This window comes from Scyliorhinus canicula, chromosome 14 (genome assembly GCF_902713615.1).
Source record: "Scyliorhinus canicula chromosome 14, sScyCan1.1, whole genome shotgun sequence".
In the NCBI taxonomy this organism is placed as follows: Eukaryota; Metazoa; Chordata; class Chondrichthyes; order Carcharhiniformes; family Scyliorhinidae; genus Scyliorhinus; species Scyliorhinus canicula.
This window is the reverse complement of record NC_052159.1, coordinates 39077545-39103203: the sequence shown is the minus strand read 5'-3', so window position 1 is coordinate 39103203 and position 25659 is coordinate 39077545. Positions and strand designations below refer to the sequence as shown.

Below are 25659 nucleotides of genomic sequence, written 5' to 3'. Positions count from 1 at the left end.
AGCTTTTTACTTTCGTTTTTGAGCAGGCTGCATGGTGTGTTTTCATTTCGTTTTCATGTTGAAGCTGAAGCCAGACCAAACAGGTGTACTGCTGTTCTCTCTGCCATCAAAAGACTATCTCTTGATTATTTTCTGAATTCAGAATTATAAATGTTCTCAGTAGTGAATATAAACCTAATGTGCTTCTGTTGAAAGGTGTTTCTTCTGGATGTTTGGGAAGTTATGAAGGATTACTTACTGTTGTATTCTTTGGGGGTTGTATTTGAATTGATGGTTGCTAAGATGTTCGCTGTATGTTTTAAAAAGGTTAACTTAAGTTCATAGAATAAACATTGTTTTGCTTTAAAAATTACTTTTCCATTTCTGCTATACCACACCTGTCGAGTGGGCCGTGTGCTCCCCATACCATAATCTAGTAAAAGTTATGGGTTAGGTGAATTCTGTGATACACTTTTGGGTTCTCTGAACTCTGGCCCAGAACAGCATGGGAGCGCAGGGCGGGGGGGGGGGGGGGGGGGGTGGGATGGTAGCACAGTGGGGGGGGGGGGGGGCAGTAGCACAGTGGGTAGCACTGTTGCTTCACACTTCACATCGCCAGGGTCCTAGATTCAATTGCCGGCTTGGGTCGCTGTCTGTGTGGAGTCTGCATGTTCTCCCCGTGTCTCCGTGGGTTTCCTCCATGTGCTCCGTGGAGTTTCCTTCCCACAAGTCCCGAAAGTCGTGCTGTTAAGTGAATTGGACATTCTGAATTCTCCCTCAGTGTACCCGAACAGGCGCCGGAATGCGGCGACTCGGGGATTTTCACAGTAACTTCATTGCAGTGTTAATGTAAGCCTACTTATGACACTAATAAAGATTATTATTATAATGTCGAGGATAAATGTGGTCAAGGCAGATTAAATGGAAGCATTCAATTAGTTATATGAAAAGAAAGAAGATGCAGAGTTACAGGTAGAAGGCAGGAGAATGGCACTTAAGTACTCATTCAGAGAGCCTGTGCAGACACGATGGGCCGAATGGTCTCCTTCTGCTCGGTAACCATTCTTGTATTCTGAGATTTTATTTTAGCGGCATCGGAGTTACTTTTAGTACATAGCCGGGTTCTAAACTAGAAGCATGCAGTGGGAACCTTTGCAGTGTTTCAAATTTAGTATCGCTCTTCAAACATTTTCCATATAACCAGCTGACGAAGCCTTAACCGAAGTGAGTTTTACCTTTTGATATATTTGAGCTTGCTGCATACTGGACCACTGAATATGTGATGCCAGTAGCAGAGATGTATCCCATAACATTTGTTCGCCTTTACCAGGCAAAATACGCCTGCAGGGTGGAAGTACAAGAGAAATGGCTGATCCAGTTGGGGATTGTGCGTGAGGACAATTCCCGAATTCCCCAACCTTCCAGTTTATTGCCTGTCGTTTTATTCACTGGCTTATTGGCTGACGGGCCAACTTTATATTTTCGAAATAAAATGGGCAGGAAGTATTCACGGTGTACATGGCAACTTTATTATGGATTGAATATGTACTGTTTTCCCACAGTGCTCCAAATCCCAGCATTTTATTTCTAAGAGGTGGCAATGAGAATAAAACGAACTCCCTCTCTTAATTATTTTGTTTTGTTCGATGGATGACGATCATTAGCGGCAAATCTGTGCCGGCCTTCCGAATAACGACACATCTTCTGTCCTCCTTTGTCTGTACATGGCAAACAGAGCCTACAGTGAAGAAAAAAATACAATGCAAGTGTCTGCTTTCGTTAGAACAACTATCAATTACCTCTGGACTCCGGGTATTTCTATCCACAAGGTGGAGCTCAGAAATAAATTGTAGCAAGAGATTGCGATTTCCAAAGTAAGTGTGGAATGAGACACGCTTCTGTCCGTTTACCGATAGTCCCGGAAAACGAAATCATCAACGTTTCACCACGGCTTATTATTAACATTCATTTATTTTTAATTCTGTTTTCGAGTTCCTCGACGTTCAGCTCTTTCCAATTGGAACGTAAACTGCAACCCCCCCCCCCCCCCCAGTAGCAGTTCGTTCGCCTTCCTTCCTGGAGTGTGACTGACACATTAAACTTAATTTGAATAAAAGCAGAGTCACATTGGATGTCCATGACCCGGACATAGATCATCCCTCTCTTTGAGTTACGTAGATAATTTTAATGTAGTAAAATATTTTTTTCATGAGTCTTGACCAGGGGCTGAGAGACAGATGGCCAAAAGTGTGTACAAAACGCAGATAGTTGTGCTTAACAAGTTGTTTGACAACCCCAAATTGAGCGCACAATATCTGCACGTTTTCTTAAATAAAAAATCTTTGGGAATGATGTCAGCCAGGTTTTACGGAGGGTTTCCTTCCCCAAGGGACCGGGTGCTTTTATTCCGATATATTCCCATATATATGCATTATCTGTAAAACGGCGACAGGAAAGTAAGACAACAATACAACTTATCTGACACATGATGAATTGGCCATATAAATAAAGATATATTAAATACTGTTAATTTCTTGTGCTTGGTTTCTTTATGCGCACACTCACATTGGGTGGGTTGGAAAAAGAAGTCTTACGGTGTAAATGACTTGTTTTGCGGAGTACAATCTTATTCTGAAGCTCTTAATATGTAACCCCCAATCAGAAACTAGGTATTTTCACAAACGTTCGTTATTATGGAAGGTGCTCACCTCGGAACCGCCAAAAGGGCTTTTTGCAACAGTTAGCCAAAGGAGGGGACGGAAACACCTTTTAGGCAGGTGTCCGTAAAGTGCATGCTTCTTTCGGAGAGCGGGATTTGGCCTCTTTCTGTGCCGTAACAATTCTGTGTTGCCTTGATGTATTGTATATCTTTTGTTAGATGCGCATGGGGTGATTTCAATGTCTAACTTTTTTTGCAGGTACAGATGAGGATGTTATAAAGTCGAAGAAAACTTTCCGGACCCAGGCAGTAATAAATCAGAACACCGAGACCGAGTTAATGTTAGAGGGCGATGACGATACTGTCAGTCTATTGCAGGAGAAAGAGATCGATAATTTAGCAGGTAATCTTTGGTATCCTGAGAAGATGAATCGCCCTGTTTAGCAGCTAGCCGCCTTATTTTAATACAGGACGCACTGACGTATAATTATACTGTATAGAGCTCAAACAAAAACTTGTCAGTGTAGTGAAAGAGATCGATAGTTCCGAGAGTTAGTCACAACATGCGTGGTTTCACTGCAGGATAGCCTCCACAATACTGAAAAAGTGACCACTATCTCTCAATTCTCGAAACTCAAAGGACAAGATGAATATATGTGCCGGGACATCAACTATCATGATGTTGCTCATCCAACTTCTGGGAGTGACGCACTGTTACACTTCCTATTATAGTTTGCCATTCAACTTAGAAAGCAAATATGTCAACGCATAAAGGTGTAACATTAAACATAAATCATTTGTGTAAACTTTACATTATAAGCTGATTGAAAAGGTATTTTCTGAAGATATGAATATAATTTACCAATTGAAAACAATACAAGATCCGAATGTATTTAAGCGGGAAGATCAATTTAGATAGCATTTTCGAAAAATGTCAGCAGCCCTACTGTTGAAAGCAATGTTTCCCTCCGTAGAGATTGCTTGGCTGTACCTCTAATTGGATTTGATCACATGTTGCAGTGTTATTTCATCAAAAGAATAATACATCTTGTTCACTTTTATTCCAGCGCCTTTTAGTCCTCAAGTCTTTATTTCCAGAGGCAAGTCACAAGTTTACGACAACTAACCTCTAAAGGAAGGCACTTTGTGTTATTAGTTGCTTTACAAAATCCCCGAAATAACAATCTAACGCAGCAGTGTAAGAATAGAATGTAAAAACTAACATTGTAATTAATTACTCAAATTTCAAAAGATGGCTGTCCATGGGTGATTGCATTATTGTGTGGCTGGCCAAATATCTTCCCAATATTCCTTTAAAAAGTTGATCTAAAAAGCTAATATTTGTTGATTCAATTGATTTTTCGCTCTTGTTGTACTTGCTTTTTTGAACAAATCCAAGACAAAATAGTAAATTTAAAGGACTGTGAGCTTAATTAACTTTTGGCTAATTCGACTAAAATATCAGGCAAGCTTAATTGTTAATACCAAATTATTTTTAAGTACACATATTCTGTGCAAGTGTTGTCAAAAGCATGAAGAGTATGACACTTCAAAGGCGCAAATCGAACCTTTAATCCTGTTTAGTTGTTTTTGCTATAATTGACTGTTTCTCAGAGTTTAAAGATCCTGGACTAATTTCAGTCCACAGTGAAGCTCTCCTGTCAATTGTCTCAATAAATTATTGTTTTACGTTACTTTTTCTTTCCAAATTCTCATGCTGTGCATTTATTATTTACTGTGCTCACCCCAGTCCAACGCCGGCATCTCCACATCTTTATTATTTTCTGGCTAGCCTCGGTCTGACTCACGATCTCAGTAGTCTGGTTTTGTTAATAATTTGATATGTTGTATTCCCGCTAAATCTGAGTCAAGTCACTGTTTTTCCCTATCCTCCACTCTACACTTTCCACTTGGGCGGGGTTTACCTCTTGTGGCGCAGAGTGACCCGCAATTTCCCTCATTTCAAATCAACACGAAACCCGAGGCCCAAAGGATTGCCGGTTATTCTGTTCTCCCCAAGTACCTATTCCCGCCCGCCCTCGATATCTGTAAGTGTGAGTGACCTGTGTTGTCTACTGAACTGTAGGTGTGGGTTCCAGTCATGTTTCCCTTGTCTCACGACTGCACCTCTGCTGTGTAAGGATGGATCTCGCCATCAGAGAGAGCTTCCATTTATCCCCTAATATTTGTTTCTCACCTTTCCCGCTTCTTGAGCTCTCTTACTCCTGATCTATAATCCTAAATCGGAAAGATCTGTTCGCTTTTGAGTTGCCATTTTTCTCCCTTTGTTATAAGACCCACGCCATCTATATTCTTGATTGTCAATGTCTCTGCCATCTCCAGCGTTACTCTTCCATTTGAGATCCATATGCCCATCCCAGGGCTAACCTACCAATTTGGTTCCATTTAGCAGACAAATGGTGGACGTTGGTCGTATGGAAGCGTCAAATCAAGAAGCCCTGCTGCTACATTCGGTATTGCTTTATGCATGGGAGACATAAAAGGGCTATATGTTCTATGTAGATTTAAATGTTAATTTCAATTTGAACAAAGGTTTGAAATGACTGCGCCTCCAATATCTATCTCGTGTGTATCGCCTACCTTGAGATAAACTTACACGTTAGCTAACTTAACTGGATTTATGGTAGGTAGATAGATATAGGCACAATTTGGGCGGTTTAACGGTCTATCTTTTCGATCGAACAAAGATACGTGATACAAATTATATATTCAGTCCATTAAGAGAGTTGAGACGTTTAAACAATGCACATACAAAAGCGTTTTCTGTATCACTGTAAATAGCAGGAAACATTCACGCTGTTTTACCAGCTGTAAAAAGGCAGTTGCCATGCACATTTGAAGGATTCAACTTTCCGTAAAATCGGCTAGAGCGGGTCCCATTAGACAGCATTTACTGCTCGATTCAAATAAAGTTCTGATAGCACAATGTCGCCGCTTTATGCCCTCTAGATATCTAACTAAAAAAAACACTTTCATTGTTGATCATTTCTCTGATCTTTCAATATGAGCGTATTTGCGTATTATTTTATGCAAACATTTTAATATTGAATCCTAATTATGGAGTCAGGATCCCATGAGAGATTAAAACGTAATCCCTTTCTTAAGGCTGTACTGGATTAACCTCATATTGTCCCAGCCTTTCTCTAATTCCCTCCAGGCTACAGTACAATGTTTATGTTCTCTTTAAATGTTGTACACTTAGGGTGACAACAATTAGAGTTTTGGAAAGCGCCCTCCCTCCGAAAAAAAGGCAACATTGACAAATTCTAAACATTTGATCTGAATTGGTAAACACCTCTTCTGAGAGTTATTAAAAGCAAGAGCTTCGCGCGATGCTTCTCTCCGAGCACAAAAGAGGAGAGCTTTGGGAATACAAACCAAATCCACTTGTAATCTTGCAACAATATCGAACATAATTGGTTGAGCAACCCAGATTAAGATTGATGAGAGATTAAAGTAGCGCTTCAGTACAGCGATCGATAGCAAATATCAATCGTAAAGATTTTTGGTTTGGTTAGTTGTGGCTAGATATGGATAATATAGAGACAAGTGAGTGCTCGGCACCCGGATGATGACATTTCACGTGATGGTGATCAGCTGACAGATCATAAATATCCTCAGAAAAACTTTAGATTCGCCAGAAATGTGGAACAAAAAAATATACAACGTTACATTGATAGTGATCAATATATCTGAAGATGTTATTTGAAAGGTGGCGATACATTTCACCAATGTGTAAACACGTTCTGTGTAAATAAAAAACTGGTTTGTTTTCAGTACTCTGCAGTAGTGAGTGTTGTGATAAATTTGAGATGCACCAGGCGTTGGAAGCTAATTGCTGGTGTTATTTTATGGGTAATCTGTGTAGGGCATTCAAACCAATAAAATGTGCCTCAGATTGTCTCCTGAAACTAAAATGTTTCAGGATCTTACTCAGATAACTCCTACAAATGTAGTATATAATCAGATACCAGTTTTTCGCATGGTGATCTCACAGATTTGATCAATAGCACAACAATTATCCTCGAAGTCTACATACATTCAGTGGGAATTAATGTTTAGCGAAGACCGCGAATGCGTATGAACATTGGTGTATGGTGCATGATGAAGAGCTTCCCTAAGTAATTGCGATAAACCGATTTTGCCAAAGTATTTTATCTGTATTTAAAATAATCTGTCTGTTTGAAATCGCGTTCCCTGCCCAGATCCATATTGAAAATGAAGATTTGCTTGTCTACTTGCAGGCCCCGTTGTCTTGAGTACTCCAGCTCAGTTAATCGCACCAGTGGTAGTTGCTAAAGGAACCTTGTCTATCACCACGACAGAAATCTATTTTGAAGTAGACGAGGACGACCAAGGATTTAAAAAAATCGACCCAAAAGTAAGTTATTTTAATTTCGCTAAGATAGCTGTTTACATCAGAACTGTGTTTGTGGTTTGTGAAGTCGCCTTCCTCAATCATTGCAAATGACACTTCACTCTATCCAATATTAAAATGCAGTGCGTGTGCATGGAAAAGCTACCGACGTTGTCTAACAAAACTTAGACGAATGTTAACGTACTCTCAATTTTAAAATGCACATTTATTTTTCCCAGCAATATGAAATGACCTGCTGAGACACTACAATAAGTGAGACTACTGCTAATTTTTGTTGATCAAGTCTTATGTCGTCAGCAAAGTTAGAAAATACTGTAAATTACTTGTAGTTATCTACATTTTCGTAATATGCTTAGAAGTAATTAGAAATAAACCCAAACGGTTCTGCATCTATTAAACTGAAGGCCGTATTTCGGAACAGTAAAATAAAGCAAGTAGTTTGTAGTCTTTGCTAATTGCAAATGTTATATATTCCTGAAAATTGCATTAAAAAGTATGTTTCCTGTTTAATCCAGTCCCTTCGGAATTCCACACATTGACTCCAGCGACTGTGCCGAACTAATATGTATCCAATAAAATTGATGGGCCCGCATCTTGCAGCCATGTCAGTTTCACATCTTAAAAGTAACACTGCCTATAAAACTAACGTTTGTGGCCGAGCCAGTTTCACAGTTGGAACAAAGCTGGGGCGCGTTGGGATGTAGTAATAAATCCATGTTATAAAATGTAATCCTGTAGTTTTGCTCGCTGCAGATTACATAGCTCTATGTATTGATCACGTGTTCAAAGCGCCTTATGAAATATTCTAAAAGTTCTGCATGCGTGTTAGTGTATGGGATATCCAGTTCTACAAACAGACGTCAAAAAAGTGTTTGATATCTGCATCTCTTGGGACTCGTTTATTTAAAGTAGCCGATACATTTTGATGAGCCTTAAGTGAATAAAACTGGCAGGACTAAAGACGGGAGTTGATCTTTAACCTGGTCTATCCGGGCCTACAAAAAAGTTGATGGCTTTTTCAAACCACCATGTTCAGGCCTTGGCCCGGCTTTCATTGCAGCGAGTTGTCTCCGACACCACATGCAGATCAAATCCTTACAATGTTGCAAATTCTTAAGTATACTTGGGAGGACCAAGCCGGCATAACAGTAGTTGATATCGAATTTATTTCCCCGTAATGACTCTATTTTGATTGTGATGTTTGAAAACAACCATCCAAACCCATTTTACAAATGTAGAATTTAATTACACGGAAGGATCTCCATGGCTGCTCTTTTAGTGCTAAACTTGCCCACCTGTTCAGCTTTATCTTGTTATTCTGTTCTCATTTTTGTTTAGTTTAAGTTGCATGGTGTTATTCATAACCATTATAATGAGACGTTTTACAGTAAACCTGGCCAAAACCCTCATATTTAGAAAAATAACACTGCGTGTAACTATGTTATCAAAGCTTAACGAACAAAGAAAATGAAGAGTTTATCATTTTGTTTTCACTCAGGTGTACTACAAAGTAACATAAGGCAGGAAAAATGTGCGTCTATTTAACCCACTAGTTTTCATCGTTGTATATGATGACGGGCATTGATTAATGTTGGACAATTTCTATTATGTCTTTTGGTTCTTTTAAAACGTGATTTGAACCTTTAGCGTAAAATGTTGTGAATATATTGTTTTTATTTGGTTAGGATTTGCATTCAGACTAAGAACTCACTTGTTATTGAGAGGTCAGCTCATTTCAGCTTAGTCCACGCCTTCGTGGTATTCAGTTTTATTTATGTTCTTGCATGAAAACGTAAATAATAACTACGATCCTTGATTTTATTTAGAAACAATTGCTCGGGTGACTAATACAAGAAACATAAAACAACTTGGTAAAACCGTCCACGGCTTCATAAGGGGATACTAACGTTTGTTATGCACAGCCCAGTAGCACCACGAAAAATCGTATAAAAATTAAACTTAGTTTAGAATATTTGAAAACATACTGCGCAAATTCCCAAAAGTACAAATCAGTTCCGTTGGAAGCGTTTTGGTGGGATGGGAGCAGTTATGGTGCAGTTGTGACTATAGTATGTTTTTGTCACATTAGAACAATACTGTTTTGTTTAGCACGTCATAGTATTTCTGTCCACGTTCCTACCAAACTTATATTTCTATTGCATTTACATATAACTGAAAAGTCAATGGCCAGAAGAGATTAACCGATTGTAATGCGCCCATTCAACACTATCTCGAACACGGAGACTTTTAAAAAATACTTTTGAGACAACAAAAAAAGCAAGTTGGCATCGTGCATACATGGTTATATCATTTCTTATTGAAATTAGCTTAAAATTCGCCAGTGAGTTTGCAGACGCGTGATGTAGTTAAAATATTAAGTTATTCCACCTTGGGTTTCATATGCTGCAACTACAAATGTAAATCTATTAAACGACGATGTTCAGGACGGCTCCCTCATTTATTTATTGAATACATTGGTGATCTTAAACATCATGGGTGATTTTCTCATTTATATCATTCATGTCTTATTCTAAATTCCTAGATTAAACACCATTTAAATGCAATATGTTTTGCTAAAATATAATTTAAGCATGTTCTTGTTACAACATAGCAAAATTTGATTTTGTCCAGAATTGCCTAAAGATCAGTTACCAAACCATAATCTACTATTTTCGTCCCTAGTTTGGTTTGCACATGTATTCATAACAATTTCTTAAACCTATAGCATTTGTTTTATATTATCAACCTCAAAGTAGGCTGGGTCAATCAGAACAATAGGTAGGTTCCTATAAACTATTTTACAATATATTGTGGCGTTCTTGTATCTTTTATCATTCATCGACTTTTTATGCAATTGGATCTGGGGACACCTTGATATAATATTGAGGAGGGAAACAACGATTATTTTTACTGCAATTACAGAGTATTTGACAATTAAGTAATTCATAACAAACTGCAAGCAATGAAGATTTTAATCATTTATTTTATTAACTTCAAATTAAATATTTTCAGCAACAGGAATTTCAAAATGTTCTTAATCACAAAATGTTCTAATCCAGTGTTTTCCAAGTGCATATTTTCAATATTTTCTCCAGTATTCGATATTCAAGCATTATGTATAAGCAACGTTCATACTTCCATTTGGGTATAGTTTAAATAACAATTCAAGTAATGGTGGAATGAGTATTGAAGGAATGAAAAAGCAAAAATCTGGAACGATCACTGTCGCCAGAATGTAAACTTCTGCGTTAGACACATCAGATAGCAATAAACTTCAATGAGATTTATCTACAAATACCTTGATGGCAATGTCTTCTTTTAGCAAAAAAATATCCAGCCGTATCCAAAAAGATGAAACCAGTCAGCCTGTTCGCATTAGAACTCACGGTACACAAAACATCAACAGTCACAACTGAACGACAAATGCGGTTTTTTAAAAATATGTAACAAAATAAAAACCACAGTCCAAATGCAGTAAATGTTCGTTTTCAAAGTTTTTCTAAGCTTTTGGGATTGGTGAGTATCTCTCTCGCCAGGCGCCAGGTTTGTTTGGCTGCGTTTTCCAAAGCGGTGTGTGGTTTGCCCTGAAATAAATCTAGATTGGGTAAGAAATAATGTGGACATCTGCGACACTGAAGGCAGGAGATGAGCTGCAGTAGAATCCCGTTTAGACGATCTCCCAAACACGACTCGTCCCAGTCCGACTCCCTGGGATGTTTCTCACATTCATAGGAAACCAGAGTTTTCATGTGGTAGTTATTGAGAGGCTGTCCGGGGAGTTCAAGGTGCCGGTCGCGCAAAGTTTTGAGAACGGACAGACATTTCTTCCGGCAGCCCCCGAGCAGAAGCCTGTTCTCGGCCTCGGCGAACTGTAAAACCCAAGCATCGCTCTCGGCTGAGCTCTGCTTGCCGGAAAGGGAGTAGCACTCTTTGGAAAGCAGGTTGAAGCCCTCGGCCTTGACCTCTGCCACCCTGTTCGGTCCAGGCCAGGGGATGTGAGGCAGTGGCCAGTGCGCCGCGCTCCTCGGCCATATCCCAGTGCACTTGAAAGCGGGAGTGATCTGCACGATGTAGCGGTCCCTGATCCGCAGCTTCACTTCACTTGTGTCGGCCACCATCTTCACCACGTCCCGGTAGCTACACTTGTCCACAGCCTGAGCCACCAGCGTCTGAAACCTGGAGCGGATCTTCCGCGCAGAGAGGTAACCCGAAGCCGTAATGAATTCCACCCACAGAGACATGCTCCTCTTGCGACCGTCGCTGAGCTTCAGCACGGCGCAGCCAGGTAAGGAACCGTCGTCCACGAAGTTGAAAACTCCCATCTGGTTCAGGTAGAGGACCACCTCGAATTCAGTCGGGGAAATTACCTCCAGCCCTTCAAAACGGCTGTCGATCTCGTTGAGAGAGCTGATAAAGCGTGGCTCCTGCACCTCGACTTCCTTCAGCACGTCTGACACCACTTTGCACACTTCCCTGATGGTCTTGGCTATAGCGGCCTTGCGAGCTTGACATTTCTCGTTGTAGTACTTATTTAGGTGGTAGACTAGCTTGGCTTGGGCAGCTATCATATTGGGGCAGAGATCCGGGTTGTACACCGGAGTCTCGCAATAAGCTGACGGATCCAATGCGGCCGGTTTTACAGGCGCCAACTTCAGAGAAATAAAATCAGTAATCAAATTAAGCTGTCGTACTATATAAAAAAAGACGGCTTCGAACACGGTCAGCAGTCCCAGAGCACAGCGTTCATAATAAAAACCGAGACTAGCACCAACTTCGTGTTTGTTTGTTTGTCTCTTTCGCTTGCCCGCGCCTTCTCTCTCTTCCTAACTTGTCAAGAAACAGATCAAGTGTATTGCAGCCTGTGCTTCTAAAGCTGCTGATCAGTTTGGAGGAGCACAGATGCTCTGTGGAGTGTAAAATATAAGGCAGGGCCGGGCGTCGGCATCCAATCGCTCTTGGGCTCGTCATTGCCTGCCACTAAATAGAGCTAATTAATCCTAGCATTTATAAAGAAACTCGAAAGTGGGTGTCTGAGACGAAAAGGGAATGTTCAAAAAAAAGCGCAATCGGATTGTCAGAGGAATACTTGAATTTTTTTGTGTGGATATTGTTGGACAGAGCAGCTATTTGGTAATATATAAATAGATGCGGTATTTGATAGCCAGCTGATCTATTAGCCTTCTCATTCGACTAGGTTGGGCAGTGTTTACAGTTATGAGGTGTTTGTATAGGCAGGTGCTAATGGCTTGTTGTGGCTGTATGTTCTCGTCACTTTCATAGAAGAAAGTCCGGTTTCATCGAGGCTCTTCATTTGATTGTCAGATAACAGCTCCAATCCAGTCTGAGAAGGCTCGAGTTCGACAGTATAGCTGTTTTTGAAGTGACGTCTCACAGCCAAATGTTTCCTAATTTGCAAATAGCGGTGTAATTAATGCACATTTAACAAAACTAGGTTATGATACATGCACTGAATTCATGTGTTTTGCAAACATTACAATTATAGCTTTTAAAAAGGGTGTTAAAGTAATGTTAGCCCCACAGTCGTAGTAAGAAAAACTGATATAAACTTTAAAATCTGTCTGCCATAGGTTTACTATGCATGTTGACGGATGGTTTGTCATTATTTGTACAGCAGTTTTTAAAATATTATTTCAACTTTCGGGTTCACAAATGCTCTCGGGACGGATTTTTTTCAAAGTGCTGTGTTTTTCCGGAGCCCCTGCACTTGGAGATTTGCTGTTTAGTGCATTGTAAACCGTGCCTTGTCATTGCTCTCACTCAGAGACTGCTGGCGGTGTGATAAAAAGAGATAATTACGGACCACAAAACGGGACTGCATTACGGGATATGTCACTTTTTGTAAAGCGAAGTTAACAACCTGTTCTGTCCGTTGTGGTGAGAAGTATCGCAAATGAATGTATGTTGATAACTCACCATAATTGACGTAGATTGACTCTCAAAATGAACTAGATTTCTGAATTGTAGGTTAGCTCACCGATGGAGCTGTTTGGCGCAACCCTTTCAATGTTGGAGCTGCTTAAAATTAAGTCATATATACATTGTATCATTTACAAACTTCGTTAGCTTATTTACAATTAGGATATGCCAAAGGACAGCTTTAAAATGCAATGTTTTCTTTTATTGCCTGTGTAAAGTAAATCATCTCAAGTTACTTTTATGGAAACCAAGTGGTATCACAGTACATCGCTTTCATTAAAATAAAAAATACGATATTTCTTTGTCATTCAGTTAGACTACAAAAAACCCGACTGAACATGAATTAGAGTTGGAAAGGTTACTTAGTTCCATAATCACTCGCAACAATTCTTCGTAAGCGTCATCTGTTACCTTTCCATTGGCTGAATATCGTTAAATGTAAAATTGTTTTATTTTAAGCCGTGTGCCAGCGCATGATTATCAGATCGCACGGATATCTGCACTTCATGTCGAGACGAATTTGATACTGCTTAATTAGCTGTTAGAATTTGTGTTAAATAAAGCATTTGACAATGGAGCCAGATTGCAAGCATCGAATCCATCAGACTGAAACATCTTTGCATCGTGCTTATTTTGGCTGTTGCTGATTGTTTAAAAAACTAATTAATCGAAGAAGGTATTTAACAGTGGTTCAAAATACAAAATAAAATATTTTGCGAGAGAAATATACACTTTCTTATCCACATGCTAAATGAGAATTAGATTCTGAGAGTGGCTCTATTATTCCTACAGTTCAAGGTAAAATTTTATGTTTGCTCACTGGAGGTCATCTGAGTGAAATTAGTGTAAATTCTAAAGATTTTTTTTCTTTCTAATTTCCAACAACTTAGCACAGAGATTCTGCAATCGCATTTAACATGACGAACATGAAGCCCTTGATAGCATCTAACGGGCACATGGTTTGGTGTCTCGATACAGTAGATGATTGAGAGTGAATAGGATTTAAATACAGTAAATATTTTGATGCCAGTATTCCACAATAGATAGATATATAGATCTTGTAATATTAGTCTTCTGGCCACAGAGACTGTATCAAGTTTATTAAAAATGAAATGTACTTCATGCTCTACTTAGAGAATTACAGCTGGTTTGTAAAATATAATATTTGATTACGTTTGTTAAAAGTCAATGATCTTAGCAGCGAAAGGTGAAATGTGTTGCTAGCTATTTTATTTTCTATCAACAAGAAATAAAAAAACAGAGTTTGGTTGAAGAAAGCTCTAATTTTAAATAAAGTTTGTTTATACTAATCAATGGAAGATGAAAAATTGAATTGGGCTCCTTATTTAGGTTTATGGGACTCTGTTGAATTTACTGTCATGCTTATTAATATTTAGTTAACACATACTGCCTACACATCCAGGGAAACCTCCATCACCCTACTCTGACCATGTCCTAAACTATCAACAAACGCATTGGTATGCTAAAGAACTGTAATATAATAAAACTACCCAAATGTCAGAAGAAGCATGACAACAATAATGTTAAAAAATAACTTTAAAAATAAATCAAATACTTTTCCTCGCTATGTTCTCTTTCCCATTTCTCCCTTTTCCTTGTTGCTCATTATCTCTGTTTTCTATTCTATCACTCTTCTTTTTTCCTCTGCAGTTTTTATTTTAACTTTACTTTGCCTTAATTTCTAAAACACATAGCTAATTCAAATTATTATGTACCTTCAATTTATTTTTAAACTCATGGTTTAACACTCCTGTTTTCCTTTGTGAGGTACTGTATTGATTTTGGATGTGGGATTCATATTCCAAAAGCTGGTCATCAGTTGCCGGAAAGCTGTCTCCAATGCTGTTTTTCAGCCAGAACTACAGAGAGAGAAATGCAATTTTTTGACACATATTAATGTATCAACCCATAAATGACTTTTGCAGGGTAAGTTATCTTGTCTGTGGCACCAGCTACTGAATCATACTTGAATGACATTTCAGATTAAAGCTATCGCCATATACATTTCAGTAAATCACAGAGGTCCCTTTTTTAAAATGTTAGCAAAACATTCGCTTTATTATTAAAAATACAAAATACTTTAAATGCCTGCAATTTACAAGTTATCAATGGACTGTTTTCTGAATTATGTCATGACATTGACTATTGGTAATATTAATTACAATATCTGATCAACTTACATATGTTGTCATTCTGTGGCCCAGTTTATATAAAAAGAGGTCAGCAAAATAACTCTGGAAACAAAATTTAAGGATTAAAATTTTTGGATAGATGGGCCGAATGGCCTCTGCTGTGCTGTATTACACTGTGATTCTGATTCTGTGAATATAGGCTTTGGTCAGGGTTACCTTGTTAGAATGTAAAATATGTTAGTAGGTTGATGGTTTACTTTAAACCAAAATAAATTATTTACAAACTCAACCATATGAAAAAGTGGGAGCAAGTTCACTGCGAATGTTAGTTTTTCTTAAAGTTCAATTTCTCTGCATTCCATTTGCCTGGCCATTATATTAACTTAGGTCCCTGGGTTGGGGTGTAAATGGGAAACCATTAATTTATAGAATTGGTTCCCATAGTAAGAATTGGATCCTATGATAAAGTGTATCATTATGATAAACGTTTCAAACATGACGTGATTATTTCCTTGAGTTGTAGTCATTTTCGCTTTCCGCACCTTTATAAAATTTGAACTATTGTGTACAAGAATGCAAGCAAGTGCTTTTTTGAAACTAATTTTGAAGTCCATGTTTTGGAATTTGGATGTCAGCTGTTTAAGGGTGCATTCACATACCATCCTTATAATCACAACAAAGTAGTTAGCAGTTTTGCATGTTGCTAAAGGTAGTATGCAAACAAGGCTACTGTTAGATCAAGTTGATGTACATGTCCAGCACCTAGTGGTTTGAGATCCAAACTGCAGATCTCAGTCTAGTATGAATTCATACTCGGTGATTCACTTCCAAGGTTAAAGAAGAACAAAAAAAATGAGGAAGAAATATAAATCTAATTTTTTCTTAATTAGTGCCCTTCTGGAAAAAATGCTACAAGTCTTTTTAATCTCTCCAGAATTAATAAAAACTGTTCCACACACATATTATAATGTAATCACAGGCACATCATGACCCAGTATTGGCTGTCTTGAAACCCTGGAAGGAAATTGGGAGGTACCAAAATGAATTAACAATCCAAACCTGAAACAAACACAGTAGCAATTTATTTCCAAAAAAATTGTTTGCTTGCTGGAGTATGAACATAGGAAATAGGAGCAGAAGTAGGCCATTTGGCCCCTCGAACCTGCTGCACCATTCAATATGAACATGGCTGGTCTATTGGTGCTTTGAATTTCACATTTGAAGTCTACCTCCAATAGCCTTTGATTTATTTGCCTAACTAAAATTTATCTACCTCTGCCTTACAAATATTCAATGACATAGCTTCCACTGCCTTCTGTGGCCGAGAGTTCCAAAGTGGCAAAACCCTCTGAGAGGAAAAGAATTTCCTGATCTGTCAGACAGAAATTCTCAACAACTCTCAGGTTAATTGCTATTAATGTTTGAGAATTCATACCAGTTGCAAGGGAATGATGGAATGTCAGAAAAACTGAACGTGAGATATCTTGCACGAGGCATTGGTCATATTACGATCAGCTATTTTACAGGATTGATTTTAAATACATATTTCTTAGGCCTTTTGCTGTGCAAGCCGTTAAAATATTTTCCATATGTCGGTACAAATTTATATTCATATTTATACTTTGCTTATACTTATGATGCTTGATATAAAACCTTTAGTTTTCAATATCAAGCGCTGTAAGTGTTGATGCCAAGGATGTTGTTAGCATTATGCGAGACCTACACATGATTGTCACATGTTTTCTTTAAATTCACCATGAAGTGCATCAAAATTCTTTGCAGCAGATAAACTACCCACACTTGTTTTCATTAGAGAATATGTTCATGCGGAAAATTCTCTATAATGCTGCAAATGTTACATTTTTAAACATAAATAATATTGTTTAAATAATATATAATAAACCAAGATTATGTTTACAATGCAAAAGTGCTATTTTATCTTTCAAACTGTTACAAAAAAGTTATGACCTAAAGAAAATGCATAGTTGCAAAATGTAAAACTGCAGACAGTAATGTGGTCATTTTAACACTACCTCCTCCCTGCCCCTTCCCTCCAATGGGGAAGGTGGTGGGCAGATGGAGAAATTGTGTGGGAGGGCGCTTAAAGGTGGAAGGCCCAACCCCAACCTGCCGCTTTTAGTTTTAACAGAGACAGGTCATTTGGTGGGTGTTTGCAGCCTCATGGGAGGTAGTTTGGTCACCAAAATCTTTGAAGGAGACTGTGCCTCCATTTTAACTCAAGTTTTATTTTTAATACCTACAGGCTGAGAATTCCCTGGCCACGGGAATCCCAGCAGATGACATGAGTTGACAAGGGCTGGGATCCATGAGTTAAGTGCCTTTGTTGCACTCATTGTTTCCTGTGGCCCACCAAGCTTACCTTTCAACACCCTGATATTCCCAATATTCAATAACCCCCTGCGATACATAGCTTTCCCTGAAAGGGCCGATTCCCCTCACCCTCCCACACTGTTAGATTCCCATTCACCAGCAATGTGATGTCCCTTTCATTCCCCAAACCCTTTCCATTAACAGTGTAAAACCTACCTGTCATGCACTCTCTGGTTGCTTTACAGCTCAACAGACAGCTAGTCTGGATTGCTAATGGGCAAGAAACCCAACCGGACCCTACAGTTAAAGCCTGTGGGAAACCCATTCTTCCAGGTTTTCTGTCCAAAAATTCTCCCATCACTCTTTTCCCAGCACTACGTTATTAGTGGTCCCTCAGAAAGCACATACTTTATCTTAAGCAAGATAATTCCAAAGTATGTACATCTTAGAAATTGTATTGTCATGCATTTGTAAGCTATTTCAAAGCAATGAAATGGTACTGTGAGAATTACTTCCATAAATGTTCTTTTTAAAATACACAACACACTTATATGCTTCAGATAGTTTTAGTGACAGTTATATTTTATATTTTAATCGATTTGTAATCATTGAAAAATGTATGTTCAGAAACAAGCAATCGAAGGATAGCATGAACAATAACATTCAGGTCATTGTCCTTGGATGCCAGAAATATGACACACGTTTATCCCCAGATTTGATGGTTGTCTCAAATTTTATAGCTTTCTTGGAGCATCTACCTTTGTTTTTCTTTACAATTGTTTTTGAATTATCATAGTTTTGTTTAATGGTGTAGAAAAATAAAATATTTATCATTTAATTTTAGGAGTAATGCGCAAGAATCCATATCCTGCTGAATATTTGTTGTTCATTATTTACATTTATTTACATTTCTTACCCATTGTGCAATTAATTTTCTATTAATCATATTGACTCAGCAAAAAAGTTGTACGATAACATGATCTTATAGTGTTGCAAATTACAGTAGTCATAGTTTGGTAGGCAGAGCATTGGGCACAAAAAGTTCAGACTTTGGTTTCCTATAATCTTCCTTTCAAATTATCATCCCATCTCCAATTTCCTTTCCAAAGTCCTTGAATGTGTTGCCACCTCCAAAATGTGTTCCTATCTTTCCCAGAACTCCATGTTTGCATCCTTGCAGTCAGGTCTCCACCCCATGTGGCAGTACCAAAATAGCTCTCATCAAAGTCAGAAGTGACATCCAATATGACTGTGGGAAAGATAAACTTTCACCCCTCATCCTTTACAACCTGTCTGCAGCCTATGACACAATTAATCACACCATCCTCCTCCAAGATCCTCACTACTGTCACCCAGCAAGGTGGGACTGCACTCACCTGGCTCCATTCATATCTATCTAATCTTAATCAGAGAATTACTATCAATGGCCTTTGTGCTCCCACACTGCTATCTCTGGTGTTCCCCAAATATCTATCCTTGGCCCCCACCTATTTCTCATCTACACACTTCCCCAATAGTGTTAATTTTCACATCTGTACTGATGGCACCCAGCTCTACTTCACCATTCTACGTCTCTTGACTCCTCCATTGTTGTTACTTTATCAGGTTGCTTACCCGACATCCAATTTGGAAGACTGAAGTAATTTTTATCGGTTCCCGACCCAAACTCCTTTCCCTAACTACTGATTTCATTCCTCTCCCTGGCAACAGTCCGAGATTAAGCCAGTCTATTCACAACATTGGCATCACATCTGTTCGTGGGATGAGCTTCTGATCTCATATTCATGCCATCACTAAGACCACATAGTTCCACCTCCATTGCATCGCCCAACTTCTCCCCTGTCTGAGTTTGACAGCTGCTAAAACCCATAGTTATACCTTCATTATTTCTAAACTTCACAAGTCCAAAAATTAAATGGGCAGCACGGCTGCATAGTGGTTAGCACAGTTGCTTCACAGATCCAAGGTCCCAGGTTCGATTCCCAGCTTGGGTCACTATCTGTGCGGAGTCTGCATGTTCTCCCCGTGACTGTGTGGGTTTCCTCCGGGTGTTCTAGTTTCCTCCCACAGTCCAAAGATGTGCAGGGTTAGGTGGATTGGCCATGCTAAATTGCCCTTAGGTTAGGTTAGGTTATGGGGATAGGGTGGAGGTGTGAGCTTAAGTAGGGTGCTCTTTCCAAGAGCCGGTGCAGACTCGATGGGCTGAATGGCCTCCTCAGCACTGTAAATTCTAAAATTCTGAAACTCCTGGCTGATCTGACACATTCTACCCTCCTTACACTTCAGAACTCTGGTGTCTTGAGCATTCATGATCTTAATCATTCCACCATTGGTGGCTGCAACTTTAGTTGTCTTGGTCCTGTGCTCTGGAGTCCCTCTCTGCATCTCTACCTCACTTTCCTCCTTTAACACAACTTAAAACCTATTTATATCATCATGCTTTACTCCATATGTGGCTCTGTGTCATATTTTGTTCAATAATACTCCGGTGAAGTGCCTTGGGATATTTTATGATGTTAAGGCACTGTATAAATATAAGTTGTTGAACATTGATAAAGCATGATTTTGCATCAATCCTAAGTAGATACTTCCTTGATACAATGTTATCATTTTTAATTTGCCTCAATTCAACACTAAATTATATGATGTGTGAAACATCGCTCTGAATATCTTTCTTGTGTTATAGTTAGTCAAAGAAGCCAAGATTAAAGAAATCTCAGTTAATGTTTCATTTTAAAAATATTTACACATTCCCTTAATTGAATAATAGGATAGTAATCTGACCTTATATTATTTTTCTTTGTTTCCGGGGTGGATTTGAAGGCTCATTGATGACATTTGAATAGTGAAAATGTTACGTTTTTTTTCAAATGTATCTATACTTTTATATCTCCACCATTGTGCCAACCACAGTTAATACTACTCTTACTCAGCAGGAATAAATTACAGATGTAGGTGGTTTGTTTGCTTTGAAGTGTCAGGTAACACAATTTAAAAGACTATGCTTTTTTGTAATATGTTTTGACAATCTCATGTTTATTTCACAATGGTATCACTCTGCATTGAAGCAAAGGGCAACAGAAAAAGACTACAATTAGAGAATTTTTAAATTCCTGGATTGAAGGCACAGCACAGAAGTGTCTTTCAAATGTATTTGAAGCTGAAAGCAGAAAGAGATTTACTGACTGCTTGCTACTGTATCCAAGGCATACATGCAGGCATTCCTTAACTTTCACTGTCTTTCCTCAGACCACTACATCAGATAATTCTTTAAGCTTTCCCACCAGGAAAATGTCTTTCTTCCCATGCTATGAGATGAGTGCGATTACGGTTGAGATCTGCACCTCCTAATTTGCCACATCTGCACTAGGTCATACAGGTTCAATGCTGTAGTGCATTTGTTACAGTTAAATGCTGTAATGTTACGAGTTTGTGGTCTCATTTCAGAATTGACCTCTAGTAATGAATCTGTGACTGCAGACGATCAGTTTCATTTATTATCTGTGTGCCTTGAATCAGTGTGGAATGTCTTTTTCTTCCTCTGTAGCTGACATTAATGCACAGCTCTGTCTTCAACATGTTTAAGAACGTGATATTGAAGTATACTTGGTAATATGGACTCAGTTCTGTCAGAGAATCTCTTCCCACCTATATTATTTCTTAAATCTGGAGTAAATCTTAGAATCTGCAAGTCGCTATCATTAGTGCAGAATATATTTCTTCAAAGTGTGCATCGCTGCCATTGTTAAAGTGCTGTTCAAAGGGTCCTTTAAACGTGTGTTTTACTTAATTAAATAATATCAAAAAAGTGTAACTTTTCATAAGCTGAGGGAGGGTGACTTAAGAAATTTAAATTGTTGGTATATTCTACAATACCAGCAATCTCGGTTTGGTCACCACATTTAGCAGTTCACAGTTGACTTCATTGGCACTGTCTGCAGCAAATTTGTTCCCCCTATACCATGAACAAGCTTTCTCTACTCCAAACAAGGTATTTTAAAATATATTGAAAGCATACATATATTTTTCAAAACTATATGCTAGTTTATAAATTACCAAGGAAGTACTATGACTTCAAATTGTTTTGAAACTTACTCCATGCAGCGCTTACTTCAAACAGTGAGACAGGGTCATATTGTTTCACTCCAGCATAAAATTGAGGCCTGATTGTAAACTATACTGTTACTTTTCTGCCAGAGAGCAATGGAAAAGCAAATCCACAATATAACTGTTAAATATCTACTATTTATACACATTAAGCAATAAAAAATACATTGACAATGTTTGTTGGAATAGAATATTATTATTGAACACATATTTTGATAATATCATATGTTATAAAATTAATTACAGTAAAGATTTACACTTTTTTAAAATTTAGAGTATCCAATTCTTTATTTTTCCAATTAAGGGGCACTTTAACGTGGCCAATTCAACTACCCCTCACATCTTTTTAGCTTGTGTGGATAAGACCCACGCAGACATGGTGAGAATGTGCAAACTCCACCTGGGACAGTGACCCGGGGCCGGGATCGAACCCGGGCCCTCAGTGCCGTGAGCCAGCAGTGCTCACCACCTAGTCAAGATTTATACTTGATAGTTTTCCCATTTTAGCTTCTTGAAACCAAGAATTTTAAAATATATTGCCGCTAATTTCCATTTGATGGAATGGGATAGTTTTTCAATTTGAAGACCAGGTGTTGCAGATTGGTAATGCTTTATCAAAATCACTCGATTTTAATTTTGATCAATATTTTTTTCAGTGGATTTGTAAATCAGATTCTTTCAATAATGGCTGGCTAATCCATATTGTCTGTTTTCTTTTGGGTGGCAAATTGGAAATCTAACTTAATATCATTATTTTGTTTTTCCTGGGCCAACTAAGGGAAACTATTGTATTTTTAAAAAAAATCTTTATTGTCACAAGTAGGCTTACATTAACACTGCAGTGAAGTTACTGTGAAAAGCCCCTAGTCGCCACATTCTGGCGCCTGTTCGGGAACACAGAGGGAGAATTCGGAATGTCCAAATCACCTAACAGCAGACTCCGTACAGACAGTGACCCAAGCTGGGAATCGAACCTGGGACCCTGGTGCTGTGAAACCATAGTGCTGACCCTATGCTACCTTTTGACGAAAGGTAAACCTGCATGTGTACATGCTCAAATTTTAAAAGTTCAAAATGTTCAGTTAATTATAGTTGACAATTTCCAAGCCAGAACTGATGCAATACAACTTCTACAGGTATTCTTCTTTGGAATGAGAATTGATACACAAAGTTCCAAAAATGAGGCAGCATACCTTCCCCAACAATGATGACCAACAAAACAAAAAGTAAATAATTAACTTAAATACTCCTACTAATGCATTTGTTGTAAAAGTAACAGCTAGTTAAAGCCGTTATTAGCCTGTAAAAATTCCAGCAACATATAATAATAATCCTTATTAGTGTCACACGTACATTAACACTGCAATGAAGTTACTGAGAAAATCCCCTAGTCGCCACAACAGTGCCTGTACGGGTACACAGAGGGAGAATTCAGAATGTCCAATTCACCTAACAAGCACGTCTTTCAAGACTTGTGAGAGGAAACTGGAGCACCCGGAGGAAACCCGTACAGACACGGGAAGAATGTGCAGACTCCGCACAGACCCAAGCCGGGAATCAAACCCAGGTCCCTGGCGGTATGAAGCAACAATGCTAACCACTGTGCTACCATGCTGCCATGCTTCAGGAATGTGTCATGAATTCCAAATCACCACAAGTTGCTGGATCAATTGTGCTGATCCACCGCTGGCCTCACAAAAATGAAAGCTCGCCATCAGCCTCTCACCACGAGCGTCAAGAAATCGCTGCAGCTGTGCTTTAAGTATAAAACAAACTTGACACATAAAGTTAGGACTGGTATTTCATGACATAAGGATCCACTTAATTATGAGATTTATCCTGTAGTGTTATTGAACCTTGAAGGCCCAATCAGGGAATAATTTAACCTTTGGAACTTCATTCCTGTGGGTAGTAAATTGTTCCTGGCGAGTTTTAAAAAATAAGTTTATACATTTTAATTTCTTCATCACTATTGTCTTGCTTTGCAGTTTCTCTTAATCCCAGCTTTCCTCAGCCCTGCCACCCCACCACAGTCCCAATTTTGTTTCACCTTTCCGTGGTAATTGGAAGATGTTCGGAAAATTGGATTATAAATGGAGTGAGCAGTTTAAGGATTAAAATCCTGGGTTAGAATGTGTATGTTTAAAAATAATTCTGTTCTGCAGCGCCTTGGTGGTTTTAGCAGCCAGGAGGGCTGTGTTTGTCAGTCTGGGCTAATGTATCGTGGTCTGCCCGGCAAGTCCCTGGAGAGTTAATGCACTTTGCAGCCTGCAGAGGTGTTGTTCAGCTTGGAGATATGAGGGTGGAGCCAAGGAAGGCATTTTGAAAGCATTAGAGAGGTGGAGAAACCTTGGAGAGAGGATTTGTTTTCTGATTTCCCTGATGCTGAGTCCACAATTCTTCAACAGTAAGATGGATTGAGATCTATATTTTCTTGTTGTTTCGTGGGAAATTGAGTAGTAGTAGTTAGGGTGTAACTGGAGGCTTTTCTTTTTGCGTGTGAAGTTAAAAAGTTTAATATTGTAGTTATAATAAAGTTTTGTTTTAAAAATAACCACATCCTATTTCCTTCATGGTATCACTCTTGGAGTGAATCATTCGATCCGTACAGTCTTTCAAATCAACTAAGATATTGGAGTTTCGGACAAGTATACTAGCCACTGCTGGGGTCTGGCCTAGGCTTGTAATATTACGTAATTTATGTAAATCTTAACTCACCCTATTTCCATCTTCATCGTTCACTGTTCCTTTCTCTATCTTTAAATTTAATTGGTAAGGCGATTGACTATTTGTACTATCATTCACCAAGGTTTCAGATTTCCAGTTTACTTTGAAGTTACCAATTCTCACTCCCATTGCAGCTGAAGAATGAGGGGGAAATATACAACTCATGCCTTGCTCCAGCAATCTGGGATCAGTATAGTCAAGTTAATTTATCTGTATTTTCTCCCAAATTCTCCTATTGTAATCTGTCAGAGAATTCACGTTATTTTCTTTCTATTTTCACTTCCTCTAACCGTTACTTATTGTAAAAATGTACCCTTATGATGGGCACTGTGTAGCTTCACAAATTGAGAAGTTGCATGCAAATTTGAGATAAGTCACTTGATATTGAATGGGGAAAGGGGCAAAACAGAACACTTGTATATGATAATGCTGAGATGAATTAGCATTGCTTTGAAATTTCTGTCTAGTCCCAGACAGTCAACTCATAACTTCTGCCCAGAAACCAATTGTAGGCATGTCTTTTTCACTTGTAACCAGCCATTATTATGCACATAAAATTATTATGAACAGATTGAAGAGTCAATTAGGCTTTGTTTTAAACTAAGGTAATTTTACACAGATATCCACCAGTGGTCCAGTTAATGTATGATTGCAGTAATTGGTCAAACTGACTTGACTGTATTTTGAAGCACTTTTGACTTTTCTTATTTGACCGTGAAGTGACACTGCAGAATCATGCATTCCATAATCATTTCTTGTTATCAAACTAGCCAAAGAATAATTGACCTCAGTAACCATAGATGGATTTATACTGTGGCGAATAATGGTGCTGAACTATTGAGAAATGTATTTCATCTCTACACTTCTGTGCTTTAGCGCATGGATTGATTTCGCAATCAAGTCGAAATTAAACTCAAAACCTTTGATGGAACTTGATCAATAAAAGGGTTCTCTTATGTACTGAGCTTAAATGCAAGTTATTTGGGACTATAGACTAAAAACATTTAAGATTTTAAATAGTGAATTTGAGTATCATCCCATGATGTCTACGCAAGTAAAAATAAAAGTTCAGAAATGTGATGGCTGAGCATTAGGCAAGCTATTGAAGCTCAACACTCTAAAACCATTTCATTCACGCACCAAAATAAGTATTGTACCGAGTGTGCAATTCTCACATTTCACCGTGTCACATCTGCAAAGTGTCTATTACATGCGAAGAAATCATTTTTGTATATCGCACCCCATTATGACACTTCAGGGAAGAAAAGAAAATTGGATTGATAAACAAATAAAACAAAACACAACGATCCAGTGTTAACAGTGTTTATTGGCTTAAATATATGAATGCAAATAGCAAACTACCAGTC

The 25659-nt window shown here is 38.4% G+C and overlaps 2 protein-coding genes and 1 long non-coding RNA gene across 12 annotated transcripts in view; 1 reads left to right on the top strand and 2 right to left on the bottom strand.

The window, feature by feature from the left end:
- Positions 1-25659, top strand: part of nbeaa (neurobeachin a) — a 1044979-nt gene that overhangs the window by 753629 nt on the left and 265691 nt on the right. For 5 of the 10 annotated variants that reach the window (XM_038817846.1, XM_038817844.1, XM_038817845.1 and 2 more), the window contains 3 exons: positions 2898-3041; positions 3706-3738; positions 6904-7040. In XM_038817846.1, the coding sequence (XP_038673774.1) occupies positions 2898-3041; positions 3706-3738; positions 6904-7040 (314 nt within the window). Of the gene's footprint in view, positions 1-2897; positions 3042-3705; positions 3739-6903; positions 7041-12070; positions 12168-25659 lie in introns of those variants that run through there. The other 5 variants (XM_038817850.1, XM_038817848.1, XM_038817849.1 and 2 more) reach the window with 2 other exon arrangements.
- Positions 1486-4591, bottom strand: LOC119977176. The gene is made up of 2 exons (XR_005463132.1): positions 4384-4591; positions 1486-1717 (listed from the first exon to the last, which is right to left on the bottom strand). It is a non-coding gene; the product is annotated as an uncharacterized LOC119977176 (long non-coding RNA).
- Positions 10443-11933, bottom strand: mab21l1 (mab-21-like 1). Its single transcript, XM_038817856.1, has one exon. The coding sequence runs from the start codon at positions 11603-11605 to the stop codon at positions 10526-10528; it is 1080 nt and encodes a 359-aa protein (XP_038673784.1). The 5' UTR covers positions 11606-11933; the 3' UTR covers positions 10443-10525.

What these genes read in the sequence shown, in the direction of transcription:
- mab21l1 (XM_038817856.1), bottom strand. Translation starts at nt 11,605, where the DNA reads ATGATAGCTGCCCAAGCCAAGCTAGTCTACCACCTAAATAAGTACTAC.